This window comes from Mycetomoellerius zeteki, unplaced genomic scaffold (assembly GCF_001594055.1).
Source record: "Mycetomoellerius zeteki isolate Tzet28-1 unplaced genomic scaffold, Tzet1.0 scaffold221, whole genome shotgun sequence".
Lineage (NCBI taxonomy): Eukaryota > Metazoa > Arthropoda > Insecta > Hymenoptera > Formicidae > Mycetomoellerius > Mycetomoellerius zeteki.
Genome location: NW_017257184.1, coordinates 3063471 through 3083460, shown reverse-complemented (window position 1 = coordinate 3083460; position 19990 = coordinate 3063471). Strand labels below are relative to the sequence as shown.

General features: G+C 29.3%; 2 protein-coding genes across 2 annotated transcripts; both read left to right on the top strand.

The window, feature by feature from the left end:
- The first annotated feature begins 212 nt into the window (after window positions 1–212).
- On the top strand, window positions 213–4709 carry LOC108722892 (uncharacterized). Its single transcript, XM_018448235.1, has 6 exons — window positions 213–243; window positions 466–735; window positions 1066–1534; window positions 2862–2961; window positions 3101–3226; window positions 4656–4709. Exons 1-6 carry the CDS (start codon window positions 213–215, stop codon window positions 4707–4709), a joined length of 1050 nt encoding a protein of 349 aa, XP_018303737.1.
- A 7181-nt stretch (window positions 4710–11890) lies between these two features.
- On the top strand, window positions 11891–17806 carry LOC108722891 (odorant receptor 43a-like). The gene is made up of 7 exons (XM_018448234.1): window positions 11891–11978; window positions 12401–12670; window positions 12750–13218; window positions 15275–15374; window positions 15469–15594; window positions 16628–16783; window positions 17744–17806. Exons 1-7 carry the CDS (start codon window positions 11891–11893, stop codon window positions 17804–17806), a joined length of 1272 nt encoding a protein of 423 aa, XP_018303736.1.
- The last annotated feature ends 2184 nt before the right edge of the window (window positions 17807–19990 follow it).

Here is a 19990-nt window from a genome sequence, read left to right as displayed (position 1 = left end):
ACAATTTTTATGATCTGTTGTACGCTTATAAAGTTTTTTTGCGTTACCAACAACTGTAATCAATTGGGGATAGCATTTTTAATATTTAATACAGCGTTTAACGAGGGTGTCGGTTTCTTGCTCCTATATAGAAAGCATGCGCAATAATCGTTTTACATTGCATGGTGCATGGTGGGAAGACCAGGACGATCTTTTTCAAGTTAGTCTTTAACATGAACATTACGGGGTCTTCAAGTTATAGAGGTATGATTCCATATTATGTATATATTCCGTTTTTATTACGCGTGTTCTATATACGTTCTATATATACTTAATTATAATTTTATATTATAAATTCTTATTATCGCATTATTGTTACCTTGTGTTACAATTAGTCTTTTAATAATTTATTATTAATTTACAATTATTTTATCTAAATCTTTTATTTTATATTTTATATAAAATTTATTTTATATAAAAAATTAGATTTCGTCTGGGCAGTTGAATTACATCGTTTAGGCTTGAAATTGATCGGTTTGTGGCCTTCAACCGATAAAGTTTCTAAGAAAAAATTGGGACCTGACATTCGTGTGGGTTTCATTTTCATTACTGTGATATTCGTCTCTGGTGTGCCGCTTGTATGCGCACTTATACGAGTTTGGGGCGACATGGTACTTATGATAGATAATTTACGAATTACATTACCTCTTATAGTGGTTTCGTTTAAATTTATTATTATGCGATGGAAACAAAAAGGTACGTGTCATATAATTTGACATGAAGTATTTAACTGAGTCTTATACATCTATTTCATTTTTATATTAAATTATTATTACAATTTATATGAAACATAACAGATTACGACGTCAAAGATCTTTCTTCATTTTTCTATTCGAAATAAATTAAACGTTTTTGATATTTTTTTATTTCAGAAATTTAGCTGTATTTATTTGTTAACTCCGCGAGTTTTGAACCAAATGTCCATGTTTGATTCAATAACTTTATAGTTAAAAAACAATTATAATTATAAATAATTTTATATTCCTGCATATTATTAATGTTGTCTTTTTTTTGTATATTTCCAAGTTATTTTATCCATTGTGAATATGATGGCGGAAGATTGGATGTCATTAAAATTAAACACAGAGAAAGATGTGATGATAAAACGAGCACGATCGGCTCGATTACTCATAATTTTTGGATATGCTTTAATGACATTTGCATTTACCATGTTATTTATTTTTCCTTGCTTTAATATACAAATAAGGCACATAACAAATCTTACCGATCGGAAAAAACCGTTACCGCTACAGACGTATTATTTCTACGATACAGATAAGAGTCCGCAATTTGAGTTGACATTTTTTATTCAAGCTGTCACGATTTCTCTAGCAGGTATAATTTATACATCAGTAGATGCTTTTCTTGGGCTCGTAATCTTTCACATCTGCGGCCAATTAGAGAACTTCAGACACCGTTTAGTCAATTTGATTTTGTGCAAAAATTTCAAACAAGCTCTGAATAACAGCGTAATATATCACTTAAGACTCATCAGGTGTGAATTTAACTGTGAAAATAGAATGTGGAAAAAAAATATCAAATGATTAGTTCAAAATATTTTTTTTAATTTATTCTTGCACTCTTGTAACTCGAATTAGAGTTTTCAACATTAAAATTTGTGTCTATATTAATTTTTAATATTAAATTGATAATATTTATTAACATTTCTTGCAAGTTTATTAAAAATTAATTTGGTAAATTATTTTTTTATTTTTAATAGATAATAAATTTTACTAATGTAAGTGTTTGTAGGATAGAGCGGGGCTTTTTCGTCCATTTCTCACGATAATGTTGATGTTTCTGAACAGCAAATGTTAATTATTTAAAGATTGTATACTTGTACATACTCTCAAAAAACAATCATTATTGAATAATGTAATTATAAGCATCATCTGCAAAGAGATACTGTTTGATGCTTGTATCAATTACATTTTAACCTTTTCTTCCTTCAATATATAACCTTTTTGTTCTACGTAATGTTGCATTCTTATTTGTCAGCGATCAAAGACATGAGCCCATCATCTTGCGTTAGCTGTTTTAAGATAGCTACGAGACAGTTTTTTCCTGAGAAATAGATTATACTATAACATATCCTCCATACTCATCAGACATAACATCGTGTGATTTCTTTCTTTTTCCTAGAGTTAAATCTGTATCCAAGGGAATTTGTTTTACATCTATTACTGACAATTGTGAGATAAAGAAAAAAAACGATGGAGATCTTAGGACTACAACTGACAGATGATGAGCTACATCGTGCCTTTGATCAATGACAAATAAGAATACAAAAATACGTAGATGCAGAAGAGTTATATATTTTTAGCCGAGAAATATCAAATAGATTACTTTAAAACATCTTCCATAGACTTAGTATTGTATAATTTCTTTCTTTTTCCTAAAGTCAAATGTGCTCAAAGAAATTTGTATCGCGCTTAAAGTAAAAGAAGGAAAATAATGAAAATTTTAAGACAGCTGACGGACGATATAAGCTATACTACATATCTTTGACCAATGGCAAATAAAAATGCAACGATAGAGTGTAGATGCAAAAGGATTGCAGAAGAGGTTAAAATATAATTGGTATAAATAAGTTTAAATTATGTAACATCAGATAGCACCGTAGCTTATAGAAACTTTTAACATTATTTTATAATTAACAAACGGTTAAGTATAAATTTAATAAGTAACATTAAATCGAATTTATTTATGTTTGATATCTCTCTCTTTTGAGATCTTGTATAAGTATGTGACTTTGTTTAAATGTAAATTTTTATTAGCTTTAAAGTAACATTTCCGTTTAATTTTCTGTTCTGTATTTCTAGATTTGCTAACAACATTGAAAAAACATTCTCGTTAATGATGCTTGGATTAGTAATTTATTTTGGTATCGTATTTTGTCTGTGCGGATTTTTACTTGTTAGTGTAAGTTTTAATGAATCAAATGTATTGAAAACATTTTAATTTATGCAATATAATTTACATGAGTCTATGTGTCTAACATTATTATATGTCTAACGTATAACAATTTGTTTTTTATTAATTAGCGATATATATTACCTAGGTAGTTTCTGATCAAAAGATAAATAATGCGAATGTCGCACAAGCATGTTATATGGCAATTGCTGCTCTTATCTTATTGACGCATACGTTTCTGTATTGTGGTGCCGGAGAGCTTGTAATAGAGCAAGTAAGTTATACATTTATACAGAAATAAAAAAAATGTATATATGAAAGTTATCCAAAAAGTAAGCTCCGATGGCTTATTTATAAAAGAAAACAAGTATATATCGTACTTACAGAAAATTTTTATTTCTTTTAAAAGTGCACACCTTACACTATTTTTCTACATAGTAGCTGTCAAACGTTGTATCCCTTCGTCATAGAAAATTGTCGCCTGTGAGACAAATCACGTGATGCTTCTTTGGCAGTGAATTTCAGTCGCATTAATGTTCGTCGCATTTAAAAAACTGATCACAGACCGTATATTTTACAAGCAGCAGGCGTTGTGATTTGTTTAAATATTATATAAACACATATGACAAATTACAATGTATATACACTACATCAATAACTGAAAATCATGTCAATCCCTTGCCAATGAATCAACAACCTCGGCACGCATGCGCATCATCGTGACCGCACCGTTGCGGCGGCAAAATTTAAAAAAGGAATTTACTTTCTGGATAGCGCTCGTGCAGAAGCATACGTATATATGTGTATATATATATATATTATATATAAACATATTATAAATATAACGTTGTAATATAGCAATTGTGTTACCCATTAATTTTTTATACTTCGTTATGTGTTTAATAATTACAATATATAATTTTTGTATATTATAGTTATGTTTGCATATGTCTCTTTAAATGTATTGTCATATTGCTAAGAAGCCATTGAATATTTATTTTTACATGTATTTTTGTATATATTTTTGTAAGATAGTATTCTTGTAAGCATTAATTACACTTTAATAAAGTAAAGTTACTTATTTTAATAATTTAATGATTAATATATATATATATATATTTTAATGATTTAAGTTTTTTAATTTTTCTTTAAATATCGATAAAGATAAACAATTAATTAAAATAAAATTATTTAATATATATTATCGCATTTATTACTGTTTGTGATAACATGTACTGTAATAATAAATTTATATATGTTAATTTATATAAATTAAATATATGTTACATTGTTACATATACATATTTGTAAAGTGTGCAGCTTTATATCGTGCTGTATGTGATCTTGAATGGTATAAATTGGATTCAAGGAAAGCTAGAAGTCTTACTTTATTAATAATACGAGCCAGTGAACCGTTTCACTTCACTGCAGGAAAAATTGTTCCGTTAACGATGACTACATTTTGTAGTGTAAGATTATATAGATAATAATTTTTAGTTTGCTCTTCCTTTTCCATACTAAATATAATTTAATTTACTTTTATATTTAATACCTGCGATTAAGAATATTTATCCAATAAAAACGTAAATTTAAAAGTTATAATTACAAACATAATAGAAAAATGTAATTAAGATTATCTTTGGATAAATATTTTTCTTTTCCTTCTACAGAGTATATCCAAATAATAATAAGCCTTATTTCAGCTTTTAAAAACGTCGGCTGGCTACATATCGTTTTTACTGGCAAAAGGAAGTTGAAAATAGTGTTAATATATTTTTATTTTATATAGAAAAAATATTGTATTTCCAATAAAATATTTTCGAATATAGAAACCAAATAATAATTATATTTAGCTATTGTTAGTAGAAATAAAGTATGGTGCTGTTTACCTTAATATTTATCATTTATTGTAAATTATATTATTATGCATTTCAAGGTATAACAATTTTCATTGTTCAGAAGCGCCAAACGGTTTACAGGTTATCGTCGTGTTGCGATCCGTTACTAATGTCAAAGTTTCGTGAACCTTGCCGTTCACGTCATCAAGGCGAGGAACGTACTGATGAATTTTCGTTGTTTATCAAAAGAATAATTTAACCGAGTTAAGAGATTTGTATGTTACATTCTTTTTAGATAAAATGCTTTTAATCTAAATCATTCCTTAATATTTATATATTTTGCGTACGTGGCTGAATGTAATGAAAATTATTATTGGCATATATATATTAATTGCTTTCTAATAAAACAATAAAGTAACCGGATCTTATATGACCTAATATCGAATATGGACTTACTCGATATTTATGGATAATTATACGGTGAATTCAACAGATAACATTTATTCATTTCATTATTGTTAGTAAAGCAAAATGTAAAATGTGATCGTAACGTAAAATTTCGTAAGTATAAGCACTTGTTTTCTATAACTATCAAGAGATAGTTATTAATTTCCATAGTTTATGTTATGCTGTAGTTCCGTATTTATATGTTATGTATTTAATTCATATTTTGCAATAATAAAGTATATATTTATAAGCGTTTAAAACGTATGACAACGATAATATATAACAACGACTAGGTTTTTGAACTGCAATTGTGCTGTGTTCTTATATATCTACTACATATAATCCCAATAAAAACGTATTATTTCTCATTTAGAAATAAATGCGTATGTAAAGTTTTCAAAGAATTTTTAAGACAAGTTCGATAACAAAGAACTATGACAGAATATTTTCCATCTCCCGTCGTAATAATAGACTAGACATAAACGCTTTTTATGACAAACGCTTTTTTATTCGAACATTTGTCAAGTTTTTTTACGAGACGAGTAACTGTGATCAATTGGGGATAGCATTCTTAATATTTAATGTTGCTTCGATGAAACAACTAGGTTGCTGCACTTGCTTCGCGAGCATGCGTGATAATCATCTCTCATTTGAGAACGGAAAACAAAGCGGAATTTTCCGTAATAGCCTTCACAGAAAACGAAACGGAATCTCCTGTAATTAGTCTTTATGGATATCTCCGAACGTAGAGGTTACAGAGGTTTTTATCACGGTTTTTACTTATCCTGAAATTTACTTTTGTAAGAATTTTTTAAATTTTTGTTTTGCTGAATTAAGACAGAAATTATTATATAATAAAATTAATTTGTGTTGTTTGTATTATACGTCTTCAATTCTTTACTTTTATTGTATCTTTCCACATATAATGAAACCCCAATGTTATTTATTTAAAATTTTGACTTATCTATGTTTTGACATTCTTGAATTAATTTTTTTAAAGAAGGCTTATAGATTCTTTAATTTTTAGATATTTAAGAGAGAGAGAGAGAGAGAGAGAGAGAGAGAGTAGCTCAATTTTTATACATATTAATTCACTTTTTATAAATATTTTAATTTTTTAATATTGAATTTCTGTTAGATTTTGTGTGGGCAATTGAATTAAATCGATTCGGATTGGAATTGGTCGGTTTATGGCCTAAAACAAATGAAGTAGTTAAAGATAAATACTACACTTCCGATCTTCGTGTCGTCATTATTTTCATTATAATAACATTTATTTCTGGTATTCCACTCGTATGTTCTCTTATACGAGTTCGTTACAATATGCTACTTGTAACAGACAACTTACAAATTATATTACCTCTAATGGTAGTATTATTAAAACTTGTTATTATGCGATGGAAACGGTCAGGTTTGTTTAAATTTTAAACCATTTAGTATTAAATTTCTTTCTAATTGTTTTGCATCTGATTTTTTATATCCATATAGTGCAAGCTATCAGACAGAAGTCAGAATTTATATCTTATTTATTTCCTTTTTTCTATAGTAATAATGCAATAAATGCCTAATAATAATATATCAATGATTTTGTTCTCGCTTCATAAATTAATGAGGAATTTAATATTATTGCAATAATATATGCAGATAACAATCTTGTATTTCTAAGCTCTCTTACCCATCATAAAGATGATGGCAGAAGATTGGATGACATTGAAGCTTGACACAGAAAGGAACGTGATGGTGAAGCGAGCGCGGACTGCTCGGATGATTGTAATTTGCGGATACGTATTGATGATATTAGCATTCACTGTGATCATCATTTTTCCTTGTTTTGGCGTACCATTCAGACGCTTAACAAATCTCACAGATCGGAACAAACCGTTACCGCTGCAGACGTATTACTTTTACGACACAGATAAGAGTCCGCAATTTGAACTCACGATTATCATTCAAGCCATAACGATTTTCTTGGCAGCTATAACATATACATCGGTAGATGCTTTCCTTGGACTTGTAATTCTTCACATCTGCGGCCAGTTAGAGAACTACAGAAGTCGATTGGTCAATTTGGTCTCATGCAAAGATTTTAATAATGCTTTACGGAGTAATGTGATCGCTCATCTACGACTCATCAGGTTTTTTGCAGGTTTTAATTATAACTATAGAATGATGTCGCACAAAATAAAATTTTGCAAAACTTGCGGAACAATCGAGTTTTGCACATTTATTTTATTATTGAAACAGTAGTACATTCTTGCACATAATAATAACGATACAGATGTCTTCATATATCACACATTTCTAGCACATTTACATTGTTACGCCAACGATGCAAACACAGCACTCTCGCACTCGCGAAAGTAAAGACACGAATGTAGTTAAAAAAATTTAATAGAACACCTAGTACACAGAGAACACAACGTAATTAAACAACAGCTAGAACATATAAACTCGTTAGAACCGATAAGCAATTGCACGCAAGCAATTATCAATTGACCACAACTGAGCATAATATCGATCGGACTCACAATCAGCTGACCGACAAGGCGCAGGAACAAAACCGCAGAATGTATTATATTATATAATTACATAAAATTTTCTATTAATTATTATCTTTTATATATATATCAATATTTTTATTTTTATAATTTTTAAATGTTTATTATTTAATAATTATATATGTTACGGTATATGTTGCAAGTGGGCAGTGTCTACATTGCCCAACCCAATCGCATTGAGCAATGTTGACATTGCCCGGGCAATGTTGACATTGTACAGAAGGCAACTCGGGCAATGTCGATATTGCCCACTTGCGCACTTTGCCTGTAACATATTGAATATGAAAATCATGCGTTTCGCGGGTTTTCTCTGTGTCCAGATCCATTCTTGGAATGTCAACGTTTCGTGAACCTTGTTAATATCAGGCTGCTCCTCGCCCTGATGAAGTGGACTGCAAGGTTCACGAAACGTTGGCATTCCAAGAATGGATCTGGACACAGAGAAAACCCGCAAAACGCATGATTTTCATATAAGAAACACCCGTGGAAGCCTCAAGAATATCATATATACTGAATGTGATCATTTGCATATATTTACATTACAGATTTGCTGGTAAGATCGAAGATACATTCACATTAATGATGTTGGGATTAGTATTTTATTTTGGTATCGTATTTTGTATATACGGATTTCTGTTGCTTACTGTAAGTTCAAAAAGATATGTTACTTTTAGATATTAAGATATTTAAATATGCATCTTATATATCCTCGTTTATAATATATATTATATAATTGCGCCATATGTCTTATTTGTGATTGTGATTATAATCTTATTGTTTATTTAACTTATGTTAATTAATTTTTATTAAGAAAAATATATATTATACAGATTTTTACCGACGATGAAACAAATAATATTCCTTTTTCACAAATATTATATGCAATGATTGGCATTACTACTCTCTTAGCACACACTTTTCTCTACTGCGGAGCCGGAGAACTAATAACGGAGCAAGTAAGAAATTTATATTTGTAAATTAATTATTAATTTAATCTGTTGGCCAAACGCGTTGCGGCCGATTATTAATCTATACCATACCCTGATAGCAAAATGTTAACAATTTGGGATCAAATTGGCAGCAAACTCGATCAGATTTTGACTACAAAACCATAGCCATCTGTCCGCATTTGACTATGGATTTATCAACAAAGCCTGTTGACAGGCTATGTCAGCAGATTGGTGGCAGAAATCGAACAGAATTTGCTCAAATCGAGTTCTGCTCTCAATCTGCTGTCTGCGCTCAATCTGCTCTTAAGCTGCCGTCAGGTTATGCAGGACATTCGATTTCTGCTACCAATCTACTGGCAAAGCATGTCTAGCAAGCTTTGTCATATTTCTGACAGCAATTTACTGATAATCTCAGATAATACAAACTCTGAATATAATTTGTTGCCTTTCTGCAATCAGAAATTGGAGCAGGCCCTGCTCGAAATCTGTTTCCGCAGGCTTTGCTATCAGGGTACTTAATTTAAAAAGAATCTCTTGAAATTAAGCAGCAACTATTTTTCTATACTTTATAAACATTATAATTTTCTTATTATTTATTTTATGATGTATACTAATCTATAAAATTATGTAAGGCCATTTTCATAAATATTGATAAAAAAATTAATTGATTTTTTCTATCTTCTTATAAAAGAAGATTTACCTACTTATCTTTTTTACAATAAAAGATAAAAAATGTTTCATATCGTTTTTAAACAAGAATTAAAATTCATTAATATTTATGAGAACAATGTGGTATAAAATAACAGACATTTATATCTTTATTATATATTTTTTGTGTACATGTTAAGTGCGAAGCAATATACCGTACTTTAAATAATCTCGAATGGTACAAACTGGAGTCAAAAAAAGCGAGATGTCTTATTTTATTGATGACACGAGCCAGTGAGCCTTTTCGTTTCACTGCAGGAAAGATTATTCCATTAACAATGACTACATTTTGTAGCGTAAGATATTTTTATTGCATAAGTAGTTAATAGTCTTAAACAGATATAGAAAATGAATATATGTTTTGCGTGTGAAATCTTGTTGATGGATCTTCTGAATGGAAGCCTGCCTTTTCAGCTATTAAAAACATCGGCTAGTTATATATCGTTTTTGCTGGCAAACCGAGGTTAAAGCATGAAAATTACTAGCATGTAATTTGTTTTAGATTGTGATAAAAGAGTAAATGCAAAATATTTTTAATTAGATAATTACAATACAAATTATAATTTATATTTAAAAATAAAATATTTAAAATGTTTATTTTCAAATGTACGGTCTAGTAAAATTCTTATTGTTTAAAATGTTTACTTTATTTATTTCAATATTTATTATGTTTGTATTCATTATTACACTATTGAAAATTTTTATGTAATCATTAGTATTTATTCATATATAGATCTTACGTTCGTTTAAATTAATTGTATTTTTATTATGATTTCATAAAAATAAAACCGAACACAATAAAAATAATAAGTTAAATATATTCTATTGAAAAAATGTCTTATGTAAAAAAATTTTATTGGATTCTCACATATGAAGCCGTAGGTACGCTTTTTTTCTCTGCCGGCTGAATTTGTGTACTTGCATATTGGCTGCGGTACTATTAGCTGCATGCTGGTAGTACTGCTGGCACCATAGCCAATACGATAGCTAATACTCAAGAAATAAAAAAAAAATGAGAAAAAAATATAATATATTTTGAATTAAGTAATTACAATATAAACAGAACAACAAGTCATGATACGAAATAACGTCAAAATGACATTAATATGAATCGGAAATGATTGAAAAATGACTTTTAATGATCATTTTGGAGTCATTTTGACATCATTTTGATATCATAATGACTTGTTGTTCTGCTTGGGTAATATTTAATATTAAATATTGTAATTTTAACATATAATTATTAGAATTTTTAGAATAAAAAAAATATAATTATAAAATCGTTTATGATGTAACGCAATATGCAAATTTATTTAGAAAAAGAATATGTATATATTTATTATATAATTATTTATTGTATAATTTATAAGTAAATGTTATGCTTTTTTAGACAGAGAGAGAGAGAGGGGGGAGAGGGGGGGGGAGAGAGAGAGAGAGAGAGTGAGTGAGTGGGTGAGTGAGTGAGTGAGTGAGTGAGTGACAGAGTTATAATTTTATTAAAGGCTAATTTTTACACAAAAACGAGAAGAGAAGAAAGTATTGCAATGATAACGTTATAATTCTTTAGAACTACGTTCGGAAACATCACCCGGATGCCCCCGTGTATCATTTTATCCTCTTTTAACATTGGGAACAACAAGGATAAAACAATGGGGACACTCGGGTGATATTTCCAAACATAGCCTAGATATTATTACACATTCACTTATTCACTTATATTATCAAGAAATATGTCTTTTCAATAGATATTCACAGAGTATTCCTGTAGTTTATAGCACGCTAATTTTTTCCCTCGCATCGCACTTTTTATCTGAAGTTTTTCTGAATTTCTACGGCCTTTCTGCAAAAGCCATTAAAACGCAGTTACTCACTACTCACAACTACATATGTACCTTTAGTTACGAAGTGAACACGATTATCATACATCACGTGATCAAGTATTACAAAGTATGAAGAAACTTTTAGCTTATTACTTGACGTGTTGGTGGTAGTACTTATTGAATACAACACAATATTTCTCTTGTTATTAGCGTAAACGTTTTTTTATCTTTTCCTTTTCAGTAGAAGTTTTTTATGTCCTCTTTCCTCTACATGGATCTATTAAAAATTCAATGGTTTGTGATACCACGATATGTATGGTATGCACGATATTGTGGCTGGCTACAAAGTGCTATGCGCGCGTAAAACATTATAAAGTTAGGGGAAACTTGTATAACAGGCAGAACGTCTCGACGACTGACAAAATGTCTGTTATGACAAAATATGTCTCTCTTTTTATCACTTCACAGTTATTGGTATTTTTTATGCTCAGTTCTTATGACCGTAAAGTTCTTTTACGAACTAAAAAAGTGCTATCAACTGGAAATAGTATTTGTAATATTTAATGTATCTCTCGACGAAGTAACCATCTGTTATACTTATATCATGAGCATGCGTGATGACCATTTTGAATTCTGAAGTTGCAAGAACCGAATTCTCTGCATTAATCTTCAATATGAACGTTACCAAACATTCAGGTTACAAAGGTATCAAATACATCTATCATATATTTTGAATCGTAATAAAAGTAATTTTTGTGAAAACTTTTGAATTATTGAAACATATTATAATAAAACTAAAAATTGTGTTAAACATCAGTATTAGTTTTGTAAATATAAGTATATCACACTTCGAAAGAGTTTTTATTTTATGAAATCTTTTTTTATTTCGAATGTATACTCAGATTTTAAAACTCTTTAATTATTGATTAATTTGACGTTTGTGATCGAATTGCGAAACTTTTCGGCTTTATAAATATCTAATTCTGGGTACATATATACTAAAACTCATAAATTATTATATATCAGTTTTATAAATTCTTAAATTATTATTAAAAATTTTTTAATTTTCAAATATTTGTTATATTTATAACAACGTAAAACAAGTTTATTAATTGAAATATCGCTAGATTTTGTATGGGCAATCGAACTAAATCGACTCGGTTTGGAATTAGTCGGTTTATGGCCCAAAACCAACGGAGCAGTTAAGAATACCTTCGTTTCGGACCTTCGTATAGGCGTAATTTTCTTTATAGTAACTTTCCTATCCATTATTCCTCTTTTATGTTCCCTTGTGCGAGTTTGGGGTGACATGATACTTATAGTAGACAATCTCCAAGTTACTTTACCTTTACTAGTCGTTTCACTGAAACTTATTGTCATACGATGGAAACGTACAGGTATAACTATATCTGAAATTAATATACTTTAGCTTCATAACCGTAAATGTTTTATACATAAGTTTATTATGTTTTTAAGCTATTGTACTGCTCGTAAAGATGATGGCAGAAGATTGGATGGAATTAAAGATAGACGCAGAAAGAAACGTAATGATTAGACGAGCACAAACTGCGCGATTGATTGTAATTTGTGGATTTCTTTTGATGATATTCGTATTCATCGTGCTAATTATTCTTCCTGCTTTCGGACTACACTTTAGATATGTAACAAATCTTACGGATCAGGAAAGACTTTTACCCTTTCAGGCGTATTACTTTTACGATACGGATAAGAGTCCGCAATTTGAGCTCGCGCTTGTGATTCAAGCTGCGACGATGTTTTTAGGTGCAACGACTTATACCTCGGTAGATGCTTTTCTTGGACTCTTGATCCTTCATATCAGTGGCCAATTGGAGAACTTCAAACACCGATTGATCGATTTGACATCGTGCAAGGATTTTGATAGCGCTCTGCAAAACAATGTACAGACTCATCTGCGGATAATAAGGTTTCTCTGTGATTTATAACTGTCATAATAACATCAATAAATTTTAAAATTAGATGTAGTAAAGTTTTTGTGAAATTTATCTTTACATAATTTGATTAATTTTGGACTGTTGAATATACATGTATACAGGATGATCCGAAATTCCTGCATTGGGAGTACAGGACATGAGATACTTTATGCTAAAACAATTTTTTCCTTTAGCAAAATTACGTCCGATAAATAATTTTTGCGCTTATTTATAACTTCAACCTACTCTCCTGCAAAAACTACTTATTGGATGCAATTTTGCTAAAGGAAAAAGTTGTTTTTTATCCTAAAACGAACAACTTTTTTCTATAGTAAAATTACATTCGGTAAATAATTTTTGCGTTTACTCGTATAACTTCAACCTGCTCTCCTGCAAAAACTACTTGTCAGACGCAATTTTGCAAAAGGAAAAAGTTGTTTCTTTTAGCATAAAGTATCATATCCTGTACTCCGAATGCAAGAATTTTGGATCACCCTGTATATAATATGTATATGTATAATATATATATGATGTATATATTTTATACAGGGTGTCCCATTTTAATGGGTGTCCCATCCCAAATAACTTTTTCTAAGATCAAAAATAAAAAAGTTATTTGGGGTGGGACATTAAAATGGGACACCCTAATATAATCAGTATATAATCAGTACCAACATAAATAATCTGCAGATAAAAATTGAATGTAAGATAACATAAAACGTACGACAAAAATATAAAAATATCAATATTGTATCTAACTATAATAGGTATTATAATATTAAATAGCACCCCAGCAAACAAACTGATGTTATTTGTCGCCATTTAGACGTCAAAATATCGGTGTCAAAACGACGACAAATAACTCGTTTATTAAGACATTAATCTACGTGATTATTAAACGCACACATACAGATGTAAATAAGTATCAAATGTTCTAGGGATGTATTCTCATCGATCAAATATTAAAATAAGCTCAGAAAAACACGGGTCTAGAAACGTTTAGTTTTTGAAACAGGGAGACTTTTATTGTTTAACAATATCAAACAATTAATAGGACAAATAAATTTTCGAACATTAAATATTAGAGAAATACTTAGTTTTAGAATTATTAAAGGTTTCAAGTTTTCAATTTTTTCTATTTATAGTAATTGATAATAATATATGTATGTATGAGATTAAAATCTATGATGCCAGGCTATTAGGAAAAAACTATTTTGAACAATTCTTATAATATTGTAAGATGTTTAAATACTTTAAGGTTTAAACAATAAAATTCCTCCTACTTCAAAAACTAATGCCTAAATTCTAAGCAGAATCGTAAAGCTCGTAACATATTCTCGTAAGAATTGTGCTTATAACTTTGTACAATATCTTTAGAGACAACTTCTTGTTCATAAGATTCACGAGATTTACGAGAAATCGTAGATATTTACGAATAATCGTATGTCTTACGATATATAAAATACCATAGAATACCAATCATATAAATTCTTACAAGTTTTATGAAAACAAGTTGCGAGTCTTACGATTTTTATATTCTCCTTAGAATTGACCCATGTTCATGTGAATTTTTTTATGTTTGATCAATGGCAGGATGTCTTTAGAATATATGACACTTATTCGTTTATATTCTATATATACACGTTTTGTTTTAACCAAAGATATGAATTACAAACAAAGCGTTTGTAAAAACAAACATTTAATAGATTGCGGTATCCATATCTAAATAGTATATCAAATGTGGTCAACAAAAATGAGAGGGAGAGATTGAGAATAAAGACGGTTAATTTCCCTCTCTTTCTAAGATATTGTGATTGATTGGATAGAAAGGAATAGAAACTGGCCATCTTCGCGTTCTATCTTTCTCATTTTTGTTTACCGATTTTACACACGGCGCAGTGTTCCGATTATATATTAAAATCAAAGACATAGAGCTCCATGCTCTATTTTAACATATGTTAGCATTGATTTTAACATATTTTAGCATTGATTATTACATATTTTAGCATTGATTTTAACGTATAATCTATCTAAACGTATTATTCATAGGTTTGCCAATAACATTGAAGATACATTCACCTTATTGATGTTGGGACTAGTATTTTATTTTGGTATTGTATTTTGTCTATTTGGATTTCTGTTTGTTACTGTAAGTGTAAATGAGAAGAATGTATAAAAATATAAATTAATTATGTAATTAATTAAAAACATATTTTTATTAATTAGCAAGATATATTATCCAGGTGATTACCGGGAACGAGATAGGTCATATGTCTCTTACAAGAATATGCTTTTTAGTGATTGGAATCTTTACATTATTGGCGCATACATTTCTCTATTGTGGTGCAGGGGAAATTATAGCAGAGCAAGTAAGTTGCAATATTTTTATTAACTAAAACAAATAAAATGTAAGTTAGTAATTAGTAAATATAATTATCTTTTAACTTATTTTTAATTTACATTGTAACAAATTATATTCATGTATATGTATACATATTCTCTAAAACTTTTAGAGTAAATCTCACTGTTTAGAGTGAAATTCCACTCCTAAGAATTTAGAGAGTAATATATTATTATTACATGCCGGGTGATCGAATTGATAGGAGCTTGCAAGGAATGCAAGACATCCGGATTCGAATTTCGGTTGAAATAATATTTTTCGCAATAAATGATTTACAATTTTTTAAGACATTTGTAGCATCAAATTATTAACAGTTGTCTAACTTATTTGCAACAATAATATTAAATTGCTTGTCAATTTAATTTGTGATATTACTACTTCGGCTTCGGTTTAGGACTATGTTTCAAGAGCAATAAATAATCGGCGCACATCTTGAACTGGAAAGTCTATAAATTCACAAGAAATATTATTAGGCATGAACAACTGCTGAATATAGTGCTTTTTTTACTTATGTGAATTTATTAGAGAGTATACATGCATTATAACAAACTTAGTAATTCCATAAACATTTAAAAATATTATGCATATTCATATATGTAACCTGTCTAATTTGGGAACGTTATGACTGACCATAGCTACTTACAGCGACGGATACCTAGACTTTTTCCACTGAACGAGCACTGTGAGTAGCTTGTGGTCAATTGTAACATGGGTTAAATGACTTCTACTCATTTAATTTCTTGCATCTTATAAATGCTATAATTGTTATAAACTTTAAATAAAATTAGATTATACAATACTTTTTTCTTTTTGTTTTTATTTTTGTCTTTAAATAGAAATAGAAAATTAATTAAAAACTCTAATTATAATGTTAATTTACGTTTATAGAATATATACTGAATATTCAATTTCATTGAATATAATATAATATAAAGAATACTGAAGTAATGCAGATGTATTTATGTGTGTTTATATGTTCATGTTTGTTTATATGTGCCAAGTGCGAAGCAGTATATAGTACTATATGCAATCTTGAGTGGTATAAATTGGAACCGAGGAAAAAGAAATATCTTATTTTATTAATGATACGTGCTAATGAACCTTTTCGCATTTCCGCGGGAAAGATATTTCCATTAACAATGACTACATTTTGCAGCGTAAGATTATTAATAATTTAATATCTTATTATATCTCTTGCACACGAAATTGAGACATTATTAATTAAGGAGATCCCCTAATATGAAGATCAAACTGCGACGGAATCACTATTTTACCAATTCAATGAGCTTAGACACATATGATTTATGTGACGTTAACACATACTACTATACAATAACATTGCATGCTTACATATGCATAAATTTTCGTAAAGGATTTTCATATCGAATTAGGTGTGTCTAACAATAAGTTCAATTCTATATAAGAATTCGACGTTATTTCTTTGTGTAAGGAAAACTGGGACTCGTTATTGATATAGTTATTTTCACAATTTTGCGGCTTAAACTTTTTAAATAACTATTTATTATGATTAAAATGTATTAATGCAATAGATTAGAATCTTTATCTCTCTCTGTACATTTTTATACCAAGAATAATTCTGTACAATAGGTCAGAAAGATTACAAGTCACTTGCAACACTCTTTTTTTCGATGGGTTTCAGAATTTAATTTAAAATTTAACTCGTAGAGCGATTGAACGTAAATGGTTAGATCCATAAGTGAGAACCAATTTTTGCGGTGAGCAGACTATATTCCGAAACCCATCCAAAAAAAGTATTGAAATTTTTCTGTTATCCACTGTACACTATGATTTCTTTGTAGTAAGTGAAATACGAACATGCTGCATTGTAGAAAATATTTTAATTCTTGAAAAGGATGTTCAGATAAAAAAATGATACATATGAAGATCTTTTGTGAAAATTATTGCATTTAATCAGTAAAACAGACAACATTAAAGGATCTCTTTAATACTATTATAAGTTAATTCTTTCTTGGAAAGGAAAATCTTGATTTATTTTGTCATATACTTGACGTATTTGATACATTCTAAAAAATTAAAAATTTTACTTTAATGCCCTTTTACTTTACAGCATTATTAAATAAAGGAATATTTTTCAGCTATTAAAAACATCGGCTGGCTACATATCATTTTTACTAGCAAAGCGCGAAATTGAATTATGAGGAACGCGCGCGCTATATTAGATACTTATTCGAAAAGTAAGATAAGAAAATATTATTATAATGTAATATTAAATTAATATCAAATTAAATAATTACAAATATTAATAAATAATTACGTTAGTATCCTTTTAAAAATAAATTTGTTATTTATTGTTAATTGTATAACGTGAATATTGACTGTAACATTTTTAGTAGATATTAAATATTTAAACTTAAAATATGCCATTAAATTTATGACATGTTGTTTTTCAGTAATAAACAAATTATTAATTAAATAAACATATTTTATAATTATTATTATAATAAATAGAATCTTAAAATCAGCTCACTTATTAGGTGTATAAATTAATTCTCGGTCTTTTTTTAGTGAGAATTAAGGTTACTCACATAGAATGAAATTATGCTTCAGTCAGAAAGGTAATCTCCACCAAAATCGACACATTTCATCCAGGAGCTGGCAGATTCCCATTCGATAAAAACACAATGGTTTTGATTCAATGAAATCTTTAACGCAATTTTCGATTTCTTCGTATGTCTTAAAGTGTGAGTCTGCAAGGTTATGTTGAAGAGATCGAAATAAATGAAAATCTGTCGTTGCTAAGTCTGGTGAATACGCCGGGTGTGGCAAAACTTCCCAACCCAACAAATTAAGAGTGTCTTTAATCGCTTTCGCCGTGTGAAGTTTTGCGTTGTCATGCAGCAATATTACCAGTCTAGGCCCTTTGCCAGTAAAAGGTATTTTATGTTCGATTTCATCACTCACACGCTGAAGTTGATGTTTGTAGCGTTCAGCAGTGACAGTTTCATTCGGTTTAAGCAATTCAAAATATATTACACCTCTGAAGTTCTACCAAATGCACAAAAGAACTTTTTTGCCATGAATATTGGATCTCGCGATCGATGTCGAAGGCTCACCTGGATTCACTCATGATATTCGTCTTTTTGAGTTGTCGTAGTACACCCACTTTTCATCTCTCGTTACTATTTTCTGCAGGAAGTCCTTCTTTTTAAATCAGACAGAGCCGTATCATAGCGTCTCGCTTTGTTGTCTACGGAAGAACGTACGGAATCCAACGGCCCTCTTTTTGAATTTTTCCCAGCTTTCGCAACCGAATATAAATGGTTGGCTGAGTTACTTTTAATGCTGAAGGAAGTTCAGATTCGGACTGGCATGGGTTTTCTGCCAATAACTGCTCCAAATCATCATCTTCCTACTTCTTTGGTTGTCCAGGCTGTTCGTCATCTTCGAGATTAAAATTTCCATCCTGAAACTTGTGGAACTTTTTACACATACTATAGGATATAGCATTCTCTCCTAATGCCAAACAAATCATTTCCTTCGCCTCGGAAGCATTTTTTTTCAATTGAAACGCGAAAAGTAAGTAGTGCCTAATATGTACTTTGTCGCACGACATCATGTTGCTTACTGTCAAGGTCAATTTTTTGAGGTCATGTCGATTAAATTTCGAATTTTGTAGTTCTATTAGATTGGTATTATTCAGTATCAAACTTCGCGTGAATAAGTTTTCGCTTAAATAAGTGCTGCAGTTTATTAAATGTTGAGACTGAGAATTAATTTATACACATAATATAATAAAATACAATATGCAAATTCACTAGAAAAAAATATATATATATATATTTACATTTACTATTATGATTTTATTAATTATTATGATTTTATTAAAGAATAAATTATATGAAGATTTTTCTGTGATAGCAAACTATCAATACAGTATATATATAATATCTATTATTATTCTTTACATACGATAATGTGCACATTTAATCATCTTACATATTATAAAAAAATATGTTTTTTCAATAGCTATTCACATTATTCGTATAACTTATGGGACACTACATTTTTTCCATTGCACTTTTTGTCTAAAGTTTTTCTGATCATCTACGGCCTACAAAAGTATTCAAACGCAACACCACACATACATCTCTAGGTACAAAGTGAACACGATCGTCGTATTACAAAGTATAAAAAACTTTTACAGTATAGTTTGACAAGTTAGCGATAATAGATATCGTACACTGACACAGCACAATATACCTTCCTTCTTATTAGCGTGAACGTTACATTTTATAACTTTTTTTGTATTCATGAAGTTTCGGAACAACACGAAATAGCTGTTATCAACTGGAAGTAGCATTTGTAATATTTAATACATTCTT